The 26652-nt window shown below is 42.0% G+C and overlaps 1 protein-coding gene across 1 annotated transcript; it reads right to left on the bottom strand.

The window, feature by feature from the left end:
• Nucleotides 1-19124: 19124 nt before the first annotated feature.
• Nucleotides 19125-21677, bottom strand: LOC139423535 (zinc finger protein 180-like). Its single transcript, XM_071175135.1, has 3 exons — nucleotides 21344-21677; nucleotides 19404-20254; nucleotides 19125-19316 (listed from the first exon to the last, which is right to left on the bottom strand). Exons 1-3 carry the CDS (start codon nucleotides 21675-21677, stop codon nucleotides 19125-19127), a joined length of 1377 nt encoding a protein of 458 aa, XP_071031236.1.
• Nucleotides 21678-26652: the final 4975 nt, after the last annotated feature.

Raw genomic sequence — 26652 nt, 5'->3', positions numbered from 1 at the left:
GTGTTTTCTATATGCACAAGATAGTTTGAATGTATAAGGCCTCTGAACTCCTTGTGTCATCGAGCTCTCGGCCTTCCACCTCAGAGTGTAGGGCTGACCAGCTACATTATTGCAATTCTTATCAAACAAAGGTTGATTGTTTGAAGAAATTACAAAGTCTCTCCTGATTGGTTAGAATTTCCACCACAATGTGCAGTAGGCTTTTTCAATTCCATCAATGACAGACTATATACATACTGTTGTTGATTTACTTCTGTGTTTTGAGTCGTTGTCCTGTTGCATCACCCAACTTCTGTTGAGCTTCAACTGGCGGACAGACAGACTAACATTCTCCTGCAAAATGTCTTGATTTACTTGGGAATTCATTTTTCCATCGCTGATAGCAAGCTGTCCTGGCCCTGAGGCAGCAAAGCAGCCCCAAACCATGATGCTCCCTCCACCATACTTTACAGTTGGGATGAGGTTTTGATGTTGGTGTGCTGTAACTTTTGTTCTCCACACATAGTGTTGTGTGTTCATACTGTATTGGAGCAGCAGCAGCTGACTGCCCAGTTCAACGTCAGTTCACCGTCTCACCTCATACTGTATTAGAGCAGCAGCAGCTGACTGCCCAGTTCAATGTCAGTTCACCGTCTAACCTCATACTGTATTGGAGCAGCAGCAGCTGACTTGATCGTTGATGCTAATCATCATGTTTTGAATCTGAGAGTAAATAGAGCAGACTACAACTCTAAAAATGAAGGGTTCAACTGGAGTTGTTCTCAGATCTCCTAAGAACCGTACGGTTCTTGGTCAATGAAAAACAGCCCCAAAAGGTTCTTCAAAGAACTTGTTAGAAGGTGGGTTCATCGAGGAACCTCCGTTGTTGCTGGACTTCTTCCGGGAACTTCGCAATTACAACTGAAAACGATGGTGACACGTTTGGATGCGACAACAAGTTAAAAAGGTTAAGTTGGGTTGATGTTTGGCTCTGAATATGTCTCGAAATAATTTATATAATAATAGAACATACTAATAATGAATAACGAAGACAATGATGGTTTTCTGTGAATATCTTCCATAACGTTACTATAGTTAATACCGTAAATATTTGAAAGCCGGGTTTGATCGTCGGCGTTGTGTGAGCTAAAGTACAGTACCGTTATCTAGCTAGATACCGTTATGTCCTAACTAGGCACAACTAGGTTTGGTTTATTTCCCTTAACTATATTCTTTCCCATATATTGAATATAATTTCCATAAAGCCAACATGGCTTTACACTCATTAATGTAAGTTTCCAATCTAGAGCAGTTCTCACTTTTGTGAGAATGAACTAGCTAACGCTAACTAACTAACTAACTAAGGTCGATGACCTATCCAGACGAGATGTTACAACGAACTGAATCGTCAATGGAGGTCTTCGTCTTTAAATAGCCTGCTGCTGCATGCAATACTATTAACTCACAGGGGGGCATAACGTTACGTGTACAATACTATCCCATTTTGGAAACGTTACATGTACAATACTATCCCATTTTGGAAACGTTACATGTACAATACTATCCCATTTTGGAAACGTTACATGTACAATACTATCCCATTTTGGAAACGTTACATGTACAATACTATCCCATTTTGGAAACCTTACATGGACAATACTATCCCATTTTGGAAACGTTACATGGACAATACTATCCCATTTTGGAAACGTTACATGTACGCCCCCTTGTGGAGGGAAATTAATATCTTAGATGGTAGCTGTAGATGGGATTCAAATGCGTAATGATATTAATACAGTGTCTAGACAACCTCTTTTGTATGAATGCCCTTCAGAATCCAAGCACAGTATTGCCACGCAGCAAAATGTTGCGTATAATCTTTCAAGTTAGCCTGATAAAATATTGAACAATTTGTGTTCAAAGATATCTTGAAATGTGATATTAGGCCTGTATGGCAGTACTGTTACTGTATGGCAGTACTGTATTGGCTAGTGCATTCTCCAATATGTTCTTCTATTTTACATTCAATTGTATGTCGATGCCATTTATCTTTCAATCTTCCATATTTATTTAGTATATATGTTTTAATACTTGTAAGACTATTCTTTGACATATTTTATCTTCCTTTGAAACTCTCTTATAGGACAGAACATGGACACAATGCAATTGGGATCAATAAAAATATATGGGGGGGGGATCACGTGACCCTTGAACGAGATGGCCGCATGAACTAAGAGCTCCGCACAAGTAGTTTCCAATTCCTAATCTTACCTCCACTCCAAGTTCAAACTCATTTAGCTTTAGTAAGAAAAAGTCATGGCGGCTACAAAAGGCAACAATACAGGTGACATTTTTACCCGGACTCGAGTATTAGCGACGGAAAAATCCTCCAAGAAGAAGCTAGCTTCAGAAAAAACTAGCGCCATTAGCCAGGAGCAAGAGAACCCGCTCCCCCCCGAGGCACAACGAATGCCAACCTCGCACTCTGTCGAAGACATCCTTTCTGAGTTGAAATCCCAACGTACAGAACTAAACACTAAATTGGATGCCATTAACTCTCAGCTCAGTGGGAAGGTGACAATCCCGGAAAACGCTTTGCCTGACATCAACAACAAGATTATCATAAACAAGAGGGAAACATGCCACTGATCCGCTACCTATAAGACAAACTTCCAGAGTGGCTCCACCTGTCCACCGACCGGCCCATAGAACTCGAGAGAGCTCACCGAGCACTGAGGCCCCCACCAGCAGCCAGACAACCACCGCGCCCAACCACCATACGTTTCCTGAGATTCACCGACAAGGAACGAGTCCTACAGGCGGCGAAAAACAACACCATCACAGTGGGAAACGCCAAACTAATAGATCCAACGGGATGTGTCGAGTTGTTTGGGAACTCGGCTGGGGTGTTCAGAGATTATTATTTTATGTACACCATTTATTTTCCTTTTATGTGAACGCAGCTGTAACTTACTATCCACTTTTACCCAGCGATGACTTGCACTAAAGTTCGATTACTGTTCGATGACGATGACTAGTACCTTAAATCTATTGACATGGAACTGCCATGGTCTAGGGCATGCAATAAAACGGAAAAAGATACTATGTGCTCTAAAAAAGGAAAAAGAAGACATAGCGCTATTACAAGAGACACACCTCTGGGATGCTGAACATGCCAAACTCCGCAGAGCTTGGGTGGGACAGGTGTATTTCTCATCTTTCAAATCAAACAGTAGAGGCACAGCCATACTTATACATAAAAAATGTTCCATTCATAATTGACAAAACATATCTGATCCGGAGGGGAGATTTATTTTGATAACTGGGTCACTATATGGTCAACCAATTACTATATTAAACATATATGCCCCTAACACAGATACTCCTGCCTTCATGTCAAAAATGATAACCCTGTTCAATGAGCATTGTGTCTCCTTTGGCATGGTGGCCGGAGATTTTAATTGTACCCTTAACCCAACCCTAGACAAATCATCTCAAGTCCCCACCACAAATCCTAGATCTGCAAAGATGTTGAACTCTCTTACTAAAGAGATGGGACTGATAGATATCTGGAGAGAGACTAATAGCTCATCTATGGACTATACATACTACTCTAATGTCCATAACACCTACTCCCGTATAGATTACATTTTTATCCCAAAGAGTTTCATAAATTCAGCCACATGTACAATCGGACCCATAGCACTTTCAGATCACGCCTTTGTCCACCTCCGCTTTGACCTCTGCAAAAACATCCCGAGATCAAAGAGCTGGAAATTCAACACCTCCATGCAATCAAACGAAGCGTTCCATACATTGGTAACTACATGGATAGACAACTACAAACAAGACAACAAAGATTCTCCTGTTTCTCCGGCCACAATGTGGGACGCTGCTAAAGCCACACTAAGAGGTCATCTAATCGCATATGCTTCCTCTAAGAAAAAAGCAATGGAAGCACACAGGCTAGATATTCAGAGGGAGCTGGAATGCTGTGAAATAATACATAAACAATCCCCAGACAGCACCTCCTGGAGTCATCTTAAAGCAGCCAAAGCTAAATTGAATTTGGACTACTAAACAGAAATACCATGAGTATAGCAATAGGCCCAGTAGATTGCTTGCTTACCAATTAAAAAAGGAGCAGTCAGAGCATACAATCATGGCTATCCGAACAGCAGAGGACGAGGTCACATACGACCCCAAAAATAGCAATTGAACTTTTCATGATTTTTGCTGCAAACTATACACCTCTGAGAGAGAACACACGGAGGCAGAACTCCACTCTTTCCTAGAGGGAATCTCGCTACCTAAACTATCAGAGACCGACCAAGAAGATCTCAACTCCCCCTTCACTCCTGAGGAGATCCTGGAGGCAATTACCTCCATGCCACCTAATAAGTCCCCAGGCCCAGATGGATTCCCCAGAGAGTTCTACAAAGCTTTTTGGCCCCAACTCCGCCCTATATCTTCATGCCAATTGCTGGAGGATTTTTTCAAAAACTGAGTTCTCCCAGACTCAATGCACACAGCCCGCATTACAGTGTTGCTAAAAAAGGACAAGGACCCCCTATCCTGCTCGTCCTTCCGGCCCATAAGCTTGTTGGATTTTGACTATAAAATAATTACCAAATTGCTCACCAAAAGACTAAACACTCTTCTTCCCAAAATAATAAAAGTGGACCAAACTGGATTTATTAGAGACAGATACTCTTCTGAGAACATTCGCCGTCTTTTTGATATTATCGATCAAGTAAACGCACAGAAGACCCCTGTCCTGCTGGCTTCACTGGATGCTGAGAAGGCGTTTGACAGGATGGAGTGGAGCTTTCTGTTTTCAGTCTTAGAAAAGTTCAATATGGGCCCAAATTTTATTAAATGGATCAAATCACTATACTCTCATCCAAATGCCATGGTGACTACTAATGGACTGAACTTTGACAGATTCCCTTTGGGACGGGGCACAAGATAAGGGTGCTCGCTGTCCCCCCTGCTCTACTTGTTGGGGGCGGAGCCTCTGGCAGAGCTGATAAGGAGCAATCCAAGTATTATGGGTGTTTCTGCAGGCGGCCTGCAGCACAAGATTTCGCTTTACGCGGATGATGTCTTGCTCTACATATCCAACCCTGAGAAATCCCTCCCTCTCATTTTAGACACAATTGCTCAGTATGGCAAGTTTTCAGGTTATAAGATCAATTTTAACAAATCCACTGTCTGCCCTCTCAATATTACACTCACCAGCTCTATGAAGACACTATGTCCTTTCCAATGGAAAACACAGGGGTTTCAATACCACGGGATCTTCATAACACCAGATCTGAATAGCCTTTTTAAGGAAAATTATCTTCCACTCCTGGATCGAATCAAGAACGATCTCCAAACCTGGATCTCCCTCCCAATTAGCTTAGTAGGAATAATTAATGTCATCCGTATGAACGTCCTCCCTAGACTGAACTACTTATTTCAGATGCTTCCATGCTATCTCCCAGTTTCCTTCTTCAAAACAACTAACCAAAGCATCACCAAATTTATATGGGTCAATAAAAAACCTAGGATCAAGTTGTCCACTCTATTGAAACCTGAATCTAAGGGTGGTCTTGCCCTTCCCTCCCTTCAATTGTACTACTGGTCTGCCCAAATCCGCAACATGCTAACATGGATCACAAACAGACGAGTCAACGTGGATTCAGATAGAAGCCCAATCCTGTGGTTCATTGCCCTTAAGCTCAATTATATTCATTAATAACTTTAGTGAAGTGGGCAACATAGCCAAAACCTTTGTGATTTACAGCACCCTACTACTGTGGAGGGACTGTAAGAAATACCTGGGCATTTCCTCCCAAATATGTTCTCACTCGCCTATAGTAGGCAACCCAGACTTGCCAAAAGCCCTGAGGGATGCCAACTTTAATCTTTGGCATACTCTAGGAATCAGGACCTTTTCAGACCTATTTCATCAGAAAACCACTACACTGAAATCCTTTCAAGAGCTCTGCAGTGAATTTGATGTGCCAAGATCCATAAAAAAAAAAAAATCTTCAAATTAGACATGTCATTTCCTCATTTACCTCCAAGAGGAGGTTTAGAACTCAGTTGAATGAAGTTGAAACCCTTCTTGTCACAGCACAATCCATTAAAGGCAAAATATCTTACATCTATAGACTCCTTTCTGAGAAAGGAGGCTCCTCCTTTACTCCTTTGAAAATAATCTGGGAAAATTACTTTGGTCTGACTGTCAGTGATGAGTTATGGGCGGAGGTTTGCGACAGGGTATACTGCTCCTCTACCAATGTAAAAATGAAAGAATCTAATTACAAATGTTTGTACAAATTATATTATACTCCTTTGAGACTCCATAGAATGAAAACAGATATGTCTCCTAACTGTAAAAGATGTACCTCTGAAAGTGGAACCTATATGCATGTATTTTGGAGCTATAGAGAGATTGCCAGATTCTGTCAATCTATACATACTGCTGCACAGAAAATACTAGAGGTACAGTTTGATATGACCCCGTGTATCTATCTTCTTAATGCCCAGCAGGACTTTGTTCTTGATCCTGACAGAGAAAATTTGCTTATGACTATTACATACTTTGCTAAGAAATGTATTCTTCTATTGTGGGCCTCTAATTCCCCTCCTACATTTAAAATGTGGATTGACCAGATTGTTGACTTTCTCCCTCTTGAAAAGCTCACTTATGACTTCCACAATAGACAGCCCAAGTTTGATAGACTCTGGTCTCCACTACTCAACTATATTTCAAACTGGACAGAGTGAACGGGGTGACTAGGGAAATGTGCAGATACACGTTGTGTAAGGTACTGTAAAACCTAAAAACAAATTATTGGCCCATCGTCTCAGCGAATGCTAGAAATAGCTGATAAGAACCTTGATAGTGCTGCTGCAAGTGTTATGTTTTTTTTGTGTTTTTATTTTTGTTGTTTTTGAGTATGTGTATGTATGTATGTATGTATGGGTATGTATGTGTATGTATGTATGTATGTATGTATGTATGTATGTATGTATGTGTGTATGTGTGTGTGTGTGTATATACAGTGCCTTGCGAAAGTATTCGGCCACCTTGAACTTTGCGACCTTTTGCCACATTTCAGGCTCCAAACATAAAGATATAAAACTGTATTTTTTTGTGAAGAATCAACAACAAGTGGGACACAATCATGAAGTGGAACGACATTTATTGGATATTTCAAACTTTTTTAACAAATCAAAAACTGAAAAATTGGGTGTGCAAAATTATTCAGCCCCCTTAAGTTAATACTTTGTAGCGCCACCTTTTGCTGCGATTACAGCTGTAAGTCGCTTGGGGTATGTCTCTATCAGTTTTGCACATCGAGAGACTGAAATTTTTTCCCGTTCCTCCTTGCAAAACAGCTCGAGCTCAGTGAGGTTGGATGGAGAGCATTTGTGAACAGCAGTTTTCAGTTCTTTCCACAGATTCTCGATTGGATTCAGGTCTGGACTTTGACTTGGCCATTCTAACACCTGGATATGTTTATTTTTGAACCATTCCATTGTAGATTTTGCTTTATGTTTTGGATCATTGTCTTGTTGGAAGACAAATCTCCGTCCCAGTCTCAGGTCTTTTGCAGACTCCATCAGGTTTTCTTCCAGAATGGTCCTGTATTTGGCCCATCTTCCCATCAATTTTAACCATCTTCCCTGTCCCTGCTGAAGAAAAGCAGGCCCAAACCATGATGCTGCCACCACCATGTTTGACATGTTTGACAGGATGGTGTGTTCAGGGTGATGAGCTGTGTTGCTTTTACACCAAACATTACGTTTTGCATTGTTCCCAAAATGTTCAATTTTGGTTTCATCTGACCAGAGCACCTTCTTCCACATGTTTGGTGTGTCTCCCAGGTGGCTTGTGGCAAACTTTAAACGACACTTTTTATGGATATCTTTAAGAAATGGCTTTCTTCTTGCCACTCTTCCATAAAGGCCAGATTTGTGCAATATACGACTGATTGTTGTCCTATGGACAGAGTCTCCCACCTCAGCTGTAGATCTCTGCAGTTCATCCAGAGTGATCATGGGCCTCTTGGCTGCATCTCTGATCAGTCTTCTCCTTGTATGAGCTGAAAGTTTAGAGGGACGGCCAGGTCTTGGTAGATTTGCAGTGGTCTGATACTCCTTCCATTTCAATATTATCGCTTGCACAGTGCTCCTTGGGATGTTTAAAGCTTGGGAAATCTTTTTGTATCCAAATCCGGCTTTAAACTTGTTCACAACAGTATCTCGGACCTGCCTGGTGTGTTCCTTGTTCTTCATGATGCTCTCTGCGCTTTTAACGGACCTCTGAGACTATCACAGTGCAGGTGCATTTATACGGAGACTTGATTACACACAGGTGGATTGTATTTATCATCATTAGTCATTTAGGTCAACATTGGATCATTCAGAGATCCTCACTGAACTTCTGGGGAGAGTTTGCTGCACTGAAAGTAAAGGGGCTGAATAATTTTGCACGCCCAATTTTTCAGTTTTTTATTTGTTAAAAAAGTTTGAAATATCCAATAAATGTCGTTCCACTTCATGATTGTGTCCCACTTGTTGTTGATTCTTCACAAAAAAATACAGTTTTATATCTTTATGTTTGAAGCCTGAAATGTGGCAAAAGGTCGCAAAGTTCAAGGGGGCCGAATACTTTCGCAAGGCACTGTATCTCAGTCACGCAACTCTCATATCTCAGTCACGCAACTCTCATATCTCAGTCACACAATGCTATTTTCAGACATGCCTAATCAATTCATTGTTTTTCAACAATATTTTAACCTGCAGAAATATTTTCACATTTCTATCTCATGGTTAGTTCCTAGGATAATGCAACTCATACATTTACATATTTTAATACTTCTAAAATGGGGTTCAGGTTTAAAACAATTACAGGTGCACCTTACTAGCTCATACTAAATCATAAATGGTCATAACCGGTAAACAGTTCGCACAGATTCCGGATGTTTTCCCTGAGATCCCAAGTTTGAGCACCATTTATCAGGAACGAGTTTCACTCACCTCTTAATTTAAAAAAAATATACTTCTGAGGTGTGGTATCCACTCGGCTCGCTGCCTTTCAGATCAAAGGTGGGTCCATCTGCTCCGTTCCCTAAGTGTGGTCTCCCTGAGATTCCAAGTTAGAGGAATCCCTCGTGTACCATTTACCCAGGTCGTCGGGAGCGGTCAGCAAGTGAAAAATAACATCCCCATCGCCAAATGTGGTGGTTAACTTCTTTAATATCAAATGAGGAGAGAAACATATCACACAAGTCAGAGTTATGCCTAAATCTTTATTCACTTAATAAGGGAGCAGGTCAATACAACGTACACATATAAAGTGAATCAATTGAGTCTCAACGATAATGATGGCTGGTCGACCCACAGGACAAAAGTACAAAGGTCTTTTATAGCCAAGATACTCTCCTTTCAACCTACATGACGAACAACAGATGTATATAACGGGTCACAAGGATAAGATGTATGAAAGATACATACAATTCTCAGCAGACAGTATCTGCTGTAAAAACAGTACTTTGTGTAGAGACCAGGGTCTGGCCCTGGGGTCATCTCTCCCTGGTACCATATAGAACAGAAACATTAACTCATGCTCTGGAATGTGGTCTCTTTAGGTTTCATCACACAAAAGACACTGTAAATCTCCTGTCAGTGTTTTCTCTCAGAGGCCCATCCTCAGTAGAACACAGACACAATAGTTCTAAGAACCCTCTATTCTGTTGCATAAAACAACCATTTAATGCAATAAAAGTATTATAACATACTCTTGCAATTTCGCTCTCAGTGTCCACTGAAAGTTACCTAGTAACAACAACTGGGACCTAAAAGACACCCACCATGAGACCCACTAAATCTGCCCAAGAAGAGGAAAACCCCACAACAAACTTAAAAACAGGACACAAAACAAAACGATAGCGCAACTAATGTTGTTGACTCTCCACATCTATCAAGACAACTGGAGCACTGGGCCAGACACTCTTAAATCGAACTTGGACCAGCTCAGGTGAAACACCTTCACACTAACGAGATGGAAAAGCCAGCACAGGTGTAACACATACTGACTAACGAGGTGACACCAAACAGTGCGTCATACATGCTAACGAGCTATACGTGCTAAAGAGCTAGACGTGCTAAACTATATTTTCCCCCCACTAGTTTCTAGAACTCTCGTCTCCCTAAAACTCACTAGCTTCTAGAACTCTCGTCCCCTTGGAATGAGCCCAAACAAAACTCATCTCCAATACTGAAAAACATGCAGTCAAAATAAGATCCATGGCAACTCACTGGCTAAACACAAAACACAAAACTTTTGACTGCCAACTTTGAGACAATCAGAAACCAAGTTGTCCTTACCATGGACACAAGCACCAAAACGCTGTTGTTTTGACAAGTAGCAATAAACTACTGATATCGATTAGGAGGAAAATCAGGTTGTATGTGATGTTGAAACTAACACAACTAAAAAAACACATGGAAATGGGACATATCTTTTACCTCGACTGGTTAGAGGACAACCTGCAGAAGACAGTCAGCTACATTTTGGAGTGATGCATTTAAATGTAGGGGTCGCTAAACAAAGGAACGCAACACTTATTTGTCATCACTAATCAATATCATGTTGAAATCAATTGTGCCGAGAGGAGGGACATGAGGTTGCACGCCCTGTTAAAACTAACAGTTCAAAAACTACACGGAATCTGAGAATAATGTGTACATCCCTGATTAGAGGACAACTTGTAGAAAATAGCTAGCTAAATTTTGAAGTGTTGCATTTTGATTCAAGTGGGTCACCAACGTGGTAAGTGTAACACAGCTCTTTTTGTGTTAGTCACTTTTTGTTAAATCTCATAAATAGTACTCTTCCATTTCAGAGGCTGGATTTTCCCCTTGAGGCTAATATCCACATCATGCTGAAATCAATAGAACAGGGGGCAAACGTTTAGGCTTCTACATTGTGACATCATTAAAATACTCCTACTACAAAGTGTTAGCATTCTACATTGTGACATTATTTCATTGATATCATGAAACTCCATGTATTTTCTGATGTCTAATCAGATACCTTTTATCAGAGTATCTCTTCCCACATTGATTACAGCTATAAGGTTTCTCTCCTGTGTGTGTTCTCTGGTGTTTTGTTAGACAGCTAGATCTAGAAAAACTCTTCCCACATTGACTACAACTATAAGGTTTCTCTCTTGTGTTTGTTCTCTGGTGTATCGTTAGAGAGCTAGATGAAGAGAAACTCTTCACACATTTATTACAGCTATACGATTTCTCTCCTGTGTGTGTTGTCTGGTGTATAGTTAGATTGCTAGATGTAGTAAAACTCTTCCCACAGTGATCATAGTCTAAAGATTTCTCTCCTGTGTGAATTTGTTGATGCATTTTAAGGTCTGATGAAGAGATGAATCTCTTCCCACAGTCAGAGCAGCAGTGAGATTTCCCTCCAATGTGTATTCTCAGGTGTTCTTTTAGGGAATTTGGTATTGAGAAATATAACCCACTATCAGAGCAGCAGTTAGATTTCTTCCCAGTGGGTCTCTGCTGGTAATTCTGGAGGAATTCTGATCTGGAGAGACTCTTCTCTGCCTCGTCAGCATCATGAGGTTGTTGAGGATCCCCAGAGGATCCACAATAGTCACATCTCTCTCCTGTGTGAACGACAACGTCAGACAGATGGTTAAAGCCCCAAAACATCAGAAATCCATTGTTTATTTGAGGTAACAGGTGATGCCCAGAGCATACCCATGAAGTTGTACAACAATTGACATGTGTTAAATGATTTCACAATTAAGACAGTCAAGATAGCAACAATAGTTATATTTAGTCTTGTTTTCACATTAGTAGTAACTAGAAATAAGTTATTATAGTTGTTGAAATCCTAAGCAGTGTGCCAGACAACTATTGGTCTCCAATACAGGTCCCTTTCTGTGTTTGCTTAAATTGCGTCACGAGGTCAATGCACACACAATTTGATTAACTCCTCCATGCTAATGAGGAAACAGCTAGTTATGGATGTAGTATATCTGGTCATGAGGAAACCACTAGTTATGGATGTAGTATATCTGGTAATGAGGAAACCACTAGTTATGGATGTAGTATATCTGGTAATGAGGAAACCACTAGTTATGGATGTAGTATATCTGGTAATGAGGTAACCACTAGTTATGGATGTAGTATATCTGGTCATGAGGAAACCACTAGTTATGGATGTAGTATATCTGGTAATGAGGAAACCACTAGTTATGGATGTAGTATATCTGGTAATGAGGAAACCACTAGTTATGGATGTAGTACACTGCTCAAAAAAATAAAGGGAACACTAAAATAACACATCCTAGATCTGAGTGAATGAAATATTCTTATTAAATACTTTTTTCTTTACATAGTTGAATGTGCTGACAACAAAATCACACAAAAATGATCAATGGAAATCAAATTTATCAACCCATGGAGGTCTGGATTTGGAGTCACACTCAAAATTAAAGTGGAAAACCACACTACAGGCTGATCCAACTTTGATGTAATGTCCTTAAAACAAGTCAAAATGAGGCTCAGTAGTGTGTGTTGCCTCCACGTGCCTGTATGACCTCCCTACAACGCCTGGGCATGCTCCTGATGAGGTGGCGGATGGTCTCCTGAGGGATCTCCTCCCAGACCTGGATGTGCTGACAACAAAATCACACAAAAATGATCAATGGAAATCAAATTTATCAACCCATGGAGGTCTGGATTTGGAGTCACACTCAAAATTAAAGTGGAAAACCACACTACAGGCTGATCCAACTTTGATGTAATGTCCTTAAAACAAGTCAAAATGAGGCTCAGTAGTGTGTGTTGCCTCCACGTGCCTGTATGACCTCCCTACAACGCCTGGGCATGCTCCTGATGAGGTGGCGGATGGTCTCCTGAGGGATCTCCTCCCAGACCTGGACTAAAGCATCCGCCAACTCCTGGACAGTCTGTGGTGCAACCTGTGGTGCAACTCCTGGACAGTCTGTGGTGCAACAGTCTGTTGGTGGATGGAGCGAGACATGATGTCCCAGATGTGCTCAATTGGATTCAGGTCTGGGGAATGGGCGGGCCAGTCCATAGCATCAATGCCTTCCTCTTGCAGCAACTGCTGACACACTCCAGCCACATGAGGTCTAGCATTGTCTTGCATTTGGAGGAACCCAGGGCCAACCGCACCAGCATATGGTCTCACAAGGGGTCTGAGGATCTCATCTCGGTACCTAATGGCAGTCAGGCTATCTCTGGCGAGCACATGGCTGTGCGGCCCCCCAAAGAAATGCCACCCCACACCATGACTGACCCACCGCCAAACCGGTCATGCTGGAGGATGTTGCAGGCAGCAGAACGTTCACCACGGCGTCTCCAGACTGTCACGTCTGTCACATGTGCTCAGTGTGAACCTACTTTCATCTTTGAAGAGCACAGGGCCAGTGGCGAATTTGCCAATCTTGGTGTTCTCTGGCAAATGCCAAACATCCTGCATGGTGTTGGGCTGTAAGCACAACCCCCACCTGTGGACGTCGGGCCCTCATTACCACCCTCATGGAGTCTATTTCTGACCGTTTGAGCAGACACATGCACATTTGTGGCCTGCTGGAGGTCATTTTGCAGGGCTCTGGCAGTGCTCCTCCTGCTCCTCCTTGCACAAAGGCGGAGGTAGCGGTCCTGCTGCTGGGTTGTTGCCCTCCTACGGCCTCCTTCACGTCTCCTGATGTACTGGCCTGTCTCCTGGTAGTGCCTCCATGCTCTGGACACTACGCTGACAGACACAGCAAACCTTCTTGCCACAGCTCGCATTGATGTGCCATCCTGGATGAGATGCACTACCTGAGCCACTTGTGTGGGTTGTAGACTCCGTCTCATGCTACCACTAGAGTGAAAGCACCGCCAGCATTCAAAAGTGACCAAAACATCAGCCAGGAAGCATAGGAACTGAGAAGTGGTCTGTGGTCACCACCTGCAGAACCACTCCTTTATTGGGGGTGTCTTGCTAATTGCCTATAATTTCCACCTGTTGTCTATTCCATTTGCACAACAGCATGTGAAATGTATTGTCAATCAGTGTTGCTTCCTAAGTGGACAGTTTGATTTCACAGAAGTGTGATTGACTTGGAGTTACATTGTTTTGTTTAAGTGTTCCCTTTATTTTTTTGAGCAGTGTATATCTGCTAATGAGGAAACCGCAAAGATGTTATTTTCACAATGTATTCTGAATATTACAGTGCACTATCAGTGCAAGATCAGGAGTGCTACTCAAGGAAACTCACATTAAGCTCTGTGTCTATTCACTAATTCACCACCGTGGGGGAAAACTCAGGGGAGTTCTCATAGGCTGACAGCAAAAATAGCCTTCATTTACAGGTTGATTATGAGTGTATTTCACATTACTTTGGATTATAATTGTAAGGCTCGCTTGAATGTCCTGGTTAATATGTTTGTGTTACTGTCGCAAATCAACTGCTAAATACTTAAACACAACCAGTAAAATGCTCTTTGGCTAGCTTTAACATCAGCCATAACTTCACCTAACAATAACATAGACCTACTGTAGGACCCATAACTTCACCTAATGATAACATAGACCGACTGTAGGACCCATAACTTTTTGTTATCTGTTTTTGTCAGTATATCCATAATCTTTGGTGTAGCCAACCCAACTCTCACATGGCACTATTGGGGGGCTCGGTGTGTAGTAAATCATCACTACATGAAAATCCCAACAAGCCGTGCCCCCCAGTCTGCGGTCAGCAGATAGACCCTTCTCAAATATATATGTTAAGTCACTTTTTGGAAACGGAACAGAGAAAACAAGGGGTAGCTTGCTCTCTACGTCGTCTGATTCTAGACATATCAGTCATCATCACAGGGCCCTCCATCTAAGAGGTATTGACGAGCCTAAGTTAAAAAACTATTTAAGGCGGTTCTTACTGGTGTTAATCTGATCTCCTATCTCCACCTCTTCATCTTTCAATGTGACAGTAATCTCCGCTTCCAGCTTCACTCCAATAACTGCATCCTCCTCTTCTTTCACTGTAATAGCCTCACCCTCGACTTCTTGTTTTACAAAGTGAAAGCAGGTTTTTCGAAATTATCGGAAAATACAAATAAAAAACAGAATGACCTTCTTTACATAAGTTGCTATGAAAAATATTACAGACATATTCAATCTCTTTCTATCCCAGTCTACTGTCCCCACATGCTTCAAAATGTCCGCCATTGTTCCTGTACCCAATATATATTTTTATTTAACTTTTGTTTAACTAGGCAAGTCAGTTAAGAACAAATTCTTATTTACAATGACGGCCTACCCTGTCCAAACCCAGGCCAATTGTGCGCTTCCCAATCACGACCAGATGTGATTCAGCCTGGATTCGAACCAGGGACTGTAGTGACACCTCTTGCACTGAGATGTAGTGCCTTAGACCACCGTTTAATACACAGCGACTAATATAGACCAACAACAGTGTAAAGAGCGTGAATGTTGTAGTTGTGTTTGCTAGAAAGCTACCGAGGTGTCTGACTAGCTGTTGTTGTTGAAGGAGCGTCCCGTCCACTAGATTATACGTCACACTGGCAGCGTCGCCGGAACCTAAAAGACGCACATCGCCATTTGCTGACTGGAGTGGGCAACGCAGTTGAGGAACCAAACGTTTATTTTTCATTTATTTCATAAACGTTGATTATTATATTAAGTCGTTTAAAGAGAAGCATGTGTAGATTGATTCGTTTTTAATGAGTGAGAATTTAAAACAAACTTTACACCCACTACATATTTTTATTGAACCATACTTCTGACATGGATCATTTTGACCCCAGAGGCATATATTTTATCATTGCCAAAATGTGGTTTATTTAATTCTTCCAATTTTTCATGACTTTGTCAATCAACTTGTTCTTAATACATCTAAATATGGTTTAGTGTTACCTGTTCTAGTTCATGACATTGAGGAGGACAGAGCAGCTGTAACACAGTACCTGGTCTAGTTCATGACATTGAGGGGGAGAGAGCAGCTGTAACACAGTACCTGGTCTAGTTCACAACATTGAGGAGGACAGAGCAGCTGTAACACAGTACCTGGTCTAGATCATGACATTGAGGGGGAGAGGGCAGCTGTAACACAGTACCAGTGGTGTAAAGTACTTGAGTAAAAGTACTTTCAAGTACTATTGAAGTAGTATCTGTATTTATTATTTATTTTTGACAACTTTTACTTTTACTTCACTACATGTCTAAATGAAAATAATGTACTTTTTAATACATTTTCGTTGACACCCAAAAGTACTAGTTACATTTTGAATGCTTAGCAGGACAAAAAAATGGTCCAATTCAGCACTTATCAAGAGAACATCCCTGGTCGTCCCTACTGCCTCTGATCTGACGGACTCACTAAACACAAATGCTTCGTTTGTAAATGATGTTGAGTGATGGAGTGTGCCCCTGGCTATCCGTAAATAAAAAAAAGAAAATGGTGCCGTCTGGTTTGCTTAATATAAGGAATTTTAAATTATTCATACTTTTACTTTTGATACTTAAGTATATTTAAAACCAAATACTTGTAGACTTTTACTCAAGTGGTATTTTACTGGGTAACTTTCTGTTAAGGTATCTATACTTTTACTCAAGCATGACAATTTGTTACTTTCTCCACCACTGATCATGAGTCTATTCTGGTATCCTTCAACATGGTGAGCCTCATTATGAGTCTAATCTGCTCTCCTTCAACATGGTGAGGCTCAACATGAGTCCAATCTGGTCTCCTTCAACATGGGCAGCCTCATTATGAGTCTAATCTGCTCTCCTTCAACATGGTCAGCCTCATTATGAGTCTAATCTGGTCTGCTTCAACATGGCCAGCCTCATTATGAGTCTAATCTGGTCTCCTTCAACATGGTCAGCCTCATTATGAGCCTTGTTAATTGTCTGATGAAAAAGAAAATCCACACACTGATCAGTAGCAATCAGCCTTTTGTTTTCTTTCAAGTTATTAACTAATGATTAGCACACACAAGTTCTCAGATGTGTGAGCGCTTTACCTATTTCTAACAGTATCATTTCAAATGGAGAAAACAACTCAGCAACATGGAAACAATGTGGGAGGATTAGCAAATCCTGTTTCAGTATCGAAATTACAAACCACATGAACAAGTGCATTGGACACGTCTATGAAGCCAAAACTAATCCCATCATGTCTGCATTGGATACGTCTATGACGTCAATACTAATCCATCAAGTCTGCATTGGACACGTCTATGAGGTCAATACTAATCCATCATGACTGCATTGGACACGTCTATGACGTCAATACTAATCCATCATGTCTGCATTGGACATGTCTATGACGTCAATACTAATCCATCATGTCTGCATTGGACACGTCTATGAGGTCAATACTAATCCATCTTGTCTGCATTGGACACGTCTATGACGTCAATACTAATCCATCATGTCTGCATTGGACACGTCTATGAGGTCAATACTAATCCATCATGTCTGCATTGGACATGTCTATGGGCCAGCAGGTCGCCTAGTGGTTAGAGCATTGGGCCACAAACCAAAAGGTTGGTGGCTCGAATCCCGAGCTGACAAGGTAGAAATCTGTCGTTCTGCCCCTGAACAAGGCATTGTTCCCCGGTAGGCCACCATTGTAAATAAGAACTGGTTCTTAACTGTCTTTAAAGTTTAAATTAATAAAATATTTTTTAAACGTAGCAGAATTAAATAATGATTGTGCAATATCATCAGACTAAATTAGAGTAACAACCCAATAAAACAGACAAACAGGGAATGTTCAATGACCCCAAAAGACACTATAGTTCATTCTGTGAATCAGCCCTTTATTTCCTATCATAAAGAACACATGTGGAAATGGGCAGTGGGTTTAGACATCCATCTGACTCCAAAACAAGACATGATTGAATAGTTGAATAGTGTCTAATCCAAATAATCAGCACAATGGCAGATGTTAGTGCAGGGCTGGAACAGAAACCTGCACACCCAGTAGCTAGATCTCTAGCAGCAAGGTTGGCCATGTATTTTCTAGGTCTGTGAATCGTTGAACAGTATTGGTGTAGTCATACAACTTATTATAACAGTAAACCAACAGCATATTCAGAGCATTTAGAAAGTATTCAGACCCCTTGACTTTTTCCCAATTTTTTTTACATTACACCCTTATTCTAAAATGTATTAAATAATAGTGTGTTCCTCATTAATCTACACACAATACCCCATAATGGCAAAGCGAAACACAGAAATACCTTATTTACATAAGTATTCAGACCCTTTGCTATGAGACTCGAAATTGAGCTCAGGTGCATCTTATTTCCATTGATCATCCTTGAGATGTTTCTACAACTTGATTGGAGTCCACCTGCGGTAAATTAAATTGATTGGACATGATTTGGGCACACACCTGTCTATATAAGGTCCCACAGTTGACAGTGCATGTCAGAGCAAAAACTAAGCCACGAGGTCGAAGGAATTGTCCGTAGAGCTCCGAGACAGGATTCTGTAGAGGCACAGATCTGGGGAAGGGTACCAAAAAATGGGCCTTGGTCAGGGAGGTGACCAAGAACCCGCTGGTCACTCTGACAGAGCTCCAGAGTTTCTTTATGGAGATGGGAGAACCTTCCAGAAGGACAACCATCTATACAACACTCCGCCAATCAGGCCTTTATGATAGAGGCATATGACAGCACGCTTGGAGTTTGCCAAAAGGCACCTAGAGGACTCTGAGACCATGAGAAACAAGATTCATTGGTCTAATGAAACCAAGATTGAACTCTTTGGCCTGAATTCAAAGCATCACGTCTGGATAAAACCAGGCACCATCCCTACGGTGAAGCACGGTGGTGGCAGCATCATGCTGTGGGGATGTTTTTGAGTGGCAGGGACTGGAGACTAGTCAGGATTGAGGGAAAGATGAACAGAGCAAAGTACAAAGATGTTTCTACAGATGAAGCTCATATCCATAACAAACTGAAATCAATAGAATAGGGTTCTACATTATGACACCATTACAATACTCCTACTACAATGTTAAACATTCTATATTGTGACATTATTTCATTGATGTCATGAAACAACTCCTTCATGTGTGAATTTTCTGATGTTTAATCAGAGATCTTTTACAAGAGTATCTCTTCCCACATTGATCACAGCTGTAAGATTTCTCTCTTGTGTGTGTTCTCTGGTGTGCAGTCAGATGGCTAGATGAAACAAAACTCTTCCCACATTGAACACAGCTGAAAGGTTTCTCTCCTGTGTGTATTCTATGGTGTATCTTCAGATAATTCCATGTAGTGAAACTCTTCCCACATTGATCACAGCTATGAGGTTTCTCTCCTGTGTGTGTTTTCTGGTGTGATACCATGTTGCTTGACTGAGTAAAACTCTTCCCACATTGATCACAGCTATGAGGTTTCTCTCCTGTGTGTGTTCTCTGGTGTATAGTTAGATAGCTGGATGTAGTAAAACTCTTCCCACATTGAATACAGCCATGAGGTCTCTCTCCTGTGTGTGTTCTTTGGTGTCTAGTCCGACTGCTAGACATAGTAAAACTCTTCCCACATTGAGCACAACTATAAGGTTTCTCTCCTGTGTGTGTTCTCTGGTGTACAGTCAGAACTCTACATGAAGCAAAGGTCTTCCCACATTGAGCACAGCTATAAGACTTCTCTCCTGTGTGTGTTCTCTGGTGTGCTGTCAGGCCACCAGATGAAACAAAACTCTTCCCACATTGGTAACAACTATAAGATTTCTCTCCTGTGTGTGTTCTCTGGTGTGCTGTCAGGCCACCAGATGAAACAAAACTCTTCCCACATTGGTAACAACTATAAGATTTCTCTCCTGTGTGTGTTCTCTGGTGTGATATCAGGCTGATTACCAGAGTAAAACTCTTCCCACATTGATCACAGCTATAAGGTTTCTCTCTTGTGTGTGTTCTCTGGTGTGATATCAGGCGGGTTGACAGAGTAAAACTCTTCCCACAGTAAGAGCAGCAGTAAGGTTTCTCTCCCGTGTGATTTCTCAGGTGTATTTTAAGTTCTGATGAAGATTTTAAACATTTCCCACAATCAGAACAGCAGTGAGATCTCTTCCTTGTGGATCTCCGCAGGTGTTTTTTGAGGTGTTCTGATGTGGAGAGACTCTTCTCTGCCCTGTCAGCATCATGATGTTGTTGAGCCTCCCCAGAGGATCCACAGTAGTCAATTCTCTCTCCTGTGTGAACAACAAAGAAAGACAGATGGTTAGAGGCCCACAACAACAGAAATCCACTGTAAAAGGCGATGCCAACAGCGTAGCCATGATGTTGTACAAACAATGACATCTGTAATGAATGTTAAAATTATTTGACATTTGTCTTAAGACAGTCAAGTATGCAACAATAGTCATATTTTGTCTTGTTTTCACATTAGTGAAACGATTGTAGGCTAGAAATACGTTTTAAAGTTGTTGAAATTCAAAGCAGTGTGCCAGACGACTTTTGGTCTCCAATATAGGCCCCTTTCTGAAGGTCTATGTTATTGTTATGTGAAGTTATGGGTCCTATGTTATTGTTATGGGTCCTACAGTAGGTCTATGGCAAGACTTGAAAATTGATTTCTAGATCAACAACCAAATTGACAGAACATGAAGGATTTTAAAAAGAATAATGAATATTCACATGAAGATCAGTCGTCTATTGGATGACATCACGACTTCCCATCAAGCCGACTCCTTGAATGCCTTACTGTGACATCACTCACTCCTTCTAGTTTCCAGTTGTCTAAAAAAAAAACACTATTTTGCTCAAAACATTTATTTGTTTCCCTTTAGTGTGTTTATACTTTAATGTATTTATATATCACTTTTCAACAGGAAAAGTTGTTTTAAATCACTGGAGGACGTCATGAACAATTCCGACAGTACAAAAACATATTTAAGTGTAGAACGCCCTTTTAAAAATTGCACATTAGCACTCTTTCCTCTGGTCTAAAAAAATATCCCAATGCCCCAGGGCAGTATTTGGGGTCACTGCCCTCTGTAGCCCTCTGTCTGTCTTTCGGATGGGACGTTAAATGGGTGTCCTGACTCTCTGAGGTCTCTAAAGATTCCATGGCACTTATTGTAAGAGTAGGGGTGTTAACCCCGGTGTCCTGGCTAAATTCCCAATCTGGCCCTCAAACCATCACAGTCACCTAATAATCCCCAGTTTACAATTTACTCATCTCTCCCCTGCAACTATTCCCCAGGTCGCTGCTGCAAATGAGAACATGTTCTCAGTCAACTTATCTGGTAAAATAAAGGATAAATAAAAACTATATTTACTGGTGTTAATCAGATCTCCAGTCCTCTCTTCTTCGTCCTCCTCTAATGTGACAGTAATCTCCCCCTCTTCATCCTTCATTCCAAAAACTTCATCTTCTTTCACTTCATCCTCCACTCCAAAAACCGAATCTTCCTCCCCTTCTTTCACAATAACATCCTCCTCCTCTTTCACTCTGAAGGCGTCTTTCTCTTCTTCTTTCACGGTAACAGCCTCACCCTCTACTTGTTTTTGTATTGTAATAGCCTCTTCTTCCTCCTCCTCTTTCACGAGAGCTTCTTCCTCCGTCCAGCAGACCTCCTCTTCTTCAGCAGGAGAGTAGCTTAGTGAACTCATGGTCGGAGATGTTAGCTAGTTAGCATTAGCGACTAGACTAGTGCTAACTTAACCAGCCAGCAAGTTGACTTACAACGTAAATATTAAACTAAATGGGGTAGCTAGTTGTTTCCACAATCATAGTGGCAAATAAACCACGAAATTGTCTAAAGAACTTGAATGTTCCGACTTTGTTGTCCAGCGAGCTACCGAGGTGGCTGCAGTTGTTGAAGAAGCGTTCCGTCCACTAGATTATACCTCACACTAGAAACATCGCCTGATAGACACATATCGCCATCTGCTGTCTGGAGGGAGTAAACGCAGTTGAGGAGGGAAAACTTATTTTTTTTATCTTCAATTAATTATAATATTATAAATCAGTTTAGGGAAAGAAAAAAATTTATCTCCATTAAAAAATAATAATATATCAACACGCACAAAGAGCAACAATATTTTTTACGAGAATTTAAAACCGACTCTTACATCTACTCCACATGTGTATTTCTGATTTAGTCAAATAACTAGATATCAAAGTAAGCACCTAGTTATTTATACCCTTGATAAAGATGAGCAAAAATGACTGTATAAAATAAATAAACTTTACTTTACCCACTACCAGGATATTTTAGCCCAAAACCTGGTTACCTCTCTGCTAGGAGGCTGAAACTTGGCCACAAGTTGATCTTCCAGCAAGACACATCAACACCCACGAAGAAACGGTTAATTGGGCACAAAATCAACATTTTCAACGGCCATCTCAGTCTTCGGACTTCAACTCCATTGAAAACCTGTGGTTTGAATTGAACAAGACAGTCCATAAGAACAGACAAAATAAATCAAGGACCTGGAAAGATTCTGTATGGAGGAATGGTCTAAGATCCCACCCAATGTGTTCTCTAATCTCATAAAACATTTCAGTGTCGTTATCTTCACAAGGGGAGGGTGCTAGAGTATTTAAAACATGGGTGGCAATAATTCAGACCCCTACCTTTTGAGAATTACATGTTAAACTAAATCTCTTTCTCTGAGCAATTGTACAGTGCCTTGCGAAAGTATTCGGCCCCCTTGAACTTTGCGACCTTTTGCCACATTTCAGGCTTCAAACATAAAGATATAAAACTGTATTTTTTTGTGAAGAATCAACAACAAGTGGGACACAATCATGAAGTGGAACGACATTTATTGGATATTTCAAACTTTTTTAACAATTCAAAAACTGAAAAATTGGGCGTGCAAAATTATTCAGCCCCTTTACTCTCAGTGCAGCAAACTCTCTCCAGAAGTTCAGTGAGGATCTCTGAATGATCCAATGTTGACCTAAATGACTAATGATGATAAATAAATCAAATCAAATCAAATTTTATTTGTCACATACACATGGTTAGCAGATGTTAATGCGAGTGTAGCGAAATGCTTGTGCTTCTAGTTCCGACAATGCAGTAATAACAAGTAATCTAACTAACAATTCCAAAACTGCTGTCTTGTACACAGTGTAAGGGGATAAAGAATATGTACATAAGGATATATGAATGAGTGATGGTACAGAGCAGCATAGGCAAGATACAGTAGATGGTATCGAGTACAGTATGTACAAATGAGATGAGTATGTAAACAAAGTGGCATAGTTTAAAGTGGCTAGTGATACATGTATTACATAAGGATACAGTCGATGATATAGAGTACAGTATATACGTTTGCATATGAGATGAATAATGTAGGGTAAGTAACATTATATAAGGTGGCATTGTTTAAAGTGGCTAGTGATATATTTACATCATTTCCCATCAATTCCCATTATTAAAGTGGCTGGAGTTGAGTCAGTGTCAGTGTGTTGGCAGCATCCACTCAGTGTTAGTGGTGGCTGTTTAACAGTCTGATGGCCTTGAGATAGAAGCTGTTTTTCAGTCTCTCGGTCCCAGCTTTGATGCACCTGTACTGACCTCGCCTTCTGGATGATAGCGGGGTGAACAGGCAGTGGCTCGGGTGGTTGATGTCCTTGATGATCTTTATGGCCTTCCTGTGACATCGGGTGGTGTAGGTGTCCTGGAGGGCAGGTAGTTTGCCCCCGGTGATGCGTTGTGCAGACCTCACTACCCTCTGGAGAGCCTTACGGTTGAGGGCGGTGCAGTTGCCATACCAGGCGGTGATACAGCCCGCCAGGATGTTCTCGATTGTGCATCTGTAGAAGTTTGTGAGTGCTTTTGGTGACAAGCCGAATTTCTTCAGCCTCCTGAGGTTGAAGAGGCGCTGCTGCGCCTTCTTCACGATGCTGTCTGTGTGAGTGGACCAATTCAGTTTGTCTGTGATGTGTATGCCGAGGAACTTAAAACTTGCTACCCTCTCCACTACTGTTCCATCGATGTGGATAGGGGGGTGTTCCCTCTGCTGTTTCTTGAAGTCCACAATCATCTCGTTAGTTTTGTTGACGTTGAGTGTGAGGTTATTTTCCTGACACCACACTCCGAGGGCCCTCACCTCCTCCCTGTAGGCCGTCTCGTCGTTGTTGGTAATCAAGCCTACCACTGTTGTGTCGTCCGCAAACTTGATGATTGAGTTGGAGGCGTGCGTGGCCACGCAGTCGTGGGTGAACAGGGAGTACAGGAGAGGGCTCAGAACGCACCCTTGTGGGGCCCCAGTGTTGAGGATCAGCGGGGAGGAGATGTTGTTGCCTACCCTCACCACCTGGGGGCGGCCCGTCAGGAAGTCCAGTACCCAGTTGCACAGGGCGGGGTCGAGACCCAGGGTCTCGAGCTTGATGACGAGCTTGGAGGGTACTATGGTGTTGAATGCCGAGCTGTAGTCGATGAACAGCATTCTCACATAGGTATTCCTCTTGTCCAGATGGGTTAGGGCAGTGTGCAGTGTGGTTGAGATTGCATCGTCTGTGGACCTATTTGGGAGGTAAGCAAATTGGAGTGGGTCTAGGGTGTCAGGTAGGGTGGAGGTGATATGGTCCTTGACTAGTCTCTCAAAGCACTTCATGATGACGGATGTGAGTGCTACGGGGCGGTAGTCGTTTAGCTCAGTTACCTTAGCTTTCTTGGGAACAGGAACAATGGTGGCCCTCTTGAAGCATGTGGGAACAGCAGACTGGTATAGGGATTGATTGAATATGTCCGTAAACACACCGGCCAGCTGGTCTGCGCATGCTCTGAGGGCGCGGCTGGGGATGCCGTCTGGGCCTGCAGCCTTGCGAGGGTTAACACGTTTAAATGTCTTACTCACCTCGGCTGCAGTGAAGGAGAGACCGCATGTTTCGTTGCAGGCCGTGTCAGTGGCACTGTATTGTCCTCAAAGCGGGCAAAAAAGTTATTTAGTCTGCCTGGGAGCAAGACATCCTGGTCCGTGACTGGGCTGGATTTCTTCCTGTAGTCCGTGATTGACTGTAGACCCTGCCACATGCCTCTTGTGTTTGAGCCGTTGAATTGAGATTCTACTTTGTCTCTGTACTGGCGCTTAGCTTGTTTGATAGCCTTGCGGAGGGAATAGCTGCACTGTTTGTATTCGGTCATGTTACCAGACACCTTGCCCTGATTAAAAGCAGTGGTTCGCGCTTTCAGTTTCACACGAATGCTGCCATCAATCCACGGTTTCTGGTTAGGGAATGTTTTAATCGTTGCTATGGGAACGACATATTCAACGCACGTTCTAATGAACTCGCACACCGAATCAGCGTATTCGTCAATGTTGTTATCTGACGCAATACGAAACATCTCCCAGTCCACGTGATGGAAGCAGTCTTGGAGTGTGGAGTCAGCTTGGTCGGACCAGCGTTGGACAGACCTCAGCGTGGGAGCCTCTTGTTTTAGTTTCTGTCTGTAGGCAGGGATCAACAAAATGGAGTCGTGGTCAGCTTTTCCGAAAGGGGGGCGGGGCAGGGCCTTATATGCGTCGCGGAAGTTAGAGTAACAATGATCCAAGGTCTTTCCACCCCTGGTTGCGCAATCGATATGCTGATAAAATTTGGGGAGTCTTGTTTTCAGATTAGCCTTGTTAAAATCCCCAGCTACAATGAATGCAGCCTCCGGATAAATCGTTTCCAGTTTGCAGAGAGTTAAATAAAGTTTGTTCAGAGCCATCGATGTGTCTGCTTGGGGGGGGATATATACGGCTGTGATTATAATCGAAGAGAATTCTCTTGGTAGATAATGCGGTCTACATTTGATTGTGAGGAATTCTAAATCAGGTGAACAGAAGGATTTGAGTTCCTGTATGTTTCTTTCATCACACCATGTCACGTTGGCCATGAGGCATACGCCCCCGCCCCTCTTCTTACCAGAAAGATGTTTGTTTCTGTCAGCGCGATGCGTGGAGAAACCCGTTGGCTGCACCGCTTCGGATAGAGTCTCTCCAGTGAGCCATGTTTCAGTGAAGCAAAGGACGTTACAGTCTCTGATGTCCCTCTGGAATGCTACCCTTGCTCGGATTTCATCAACCTTGTTGTCAAGAGACTGGACATTGGCAAGAAGAATGCTAGGGAGTGGTGCACGGTGTGCCCGTCTCCGGAGTCTGACCAGAAGACCGCCTCGTTTCCCTCTCTTTCGGAGTCGTTTTTTTGGGTAGCTGCATAGGATCCACTCCGTTGTCCTGTTTGTAAGGCAGAACACAGGGTCCGCGTCGCGAAAAACATATTCTTGGTCGTACTGATGGTGAGTTGACGCTGATCTTATATTCAGTAGTTCTTCTCGACTGTATGTAATGAAACCTAAGATGACCTGGGGTACTAATGTAAGAAATAACACGTAAAAAAACAAAAAACTGCATAGTTTCCCAGGAACGCGAAGCGAGGCGGCCATATCTGTCGGCGCCGGAATCCGACAATCCACCTGTGTGTAATCGAGTCTCCGTATAAATGCACCTGCACTGTGATAGTCTCAGAGGTCCGTTAAAAGCGCAGAGAGCATCATGAAGAACAAGGAACACACCAGGCAGGTCCGAGATACTGTTGTGAAGAAGTTTAAAGCTGGATTTGGATACAAAAAGCTTTAAACATCCC

Source organism: Oncorhynchus clarkii, chromosome 13 (genome assembly GCF_045791955.1).
Source record: "Oncorhynchus clarkii lewisi isolate Uvic-CL-2024 chromosome 13, UVic_Ocla_1.0, whole genome shotgun sequence".
NCBI classification, from domain to species: domain Eukaryota; kingdom Metazoa; phylum Chordata; class Actinopteri; order Salmoniformes; family Salmonidae; genus Oncorhynchus; species Oncorhynchus clarkii.
This window is presented reverse-complemented; position numbering and strand designations above follow the sequence as displayed.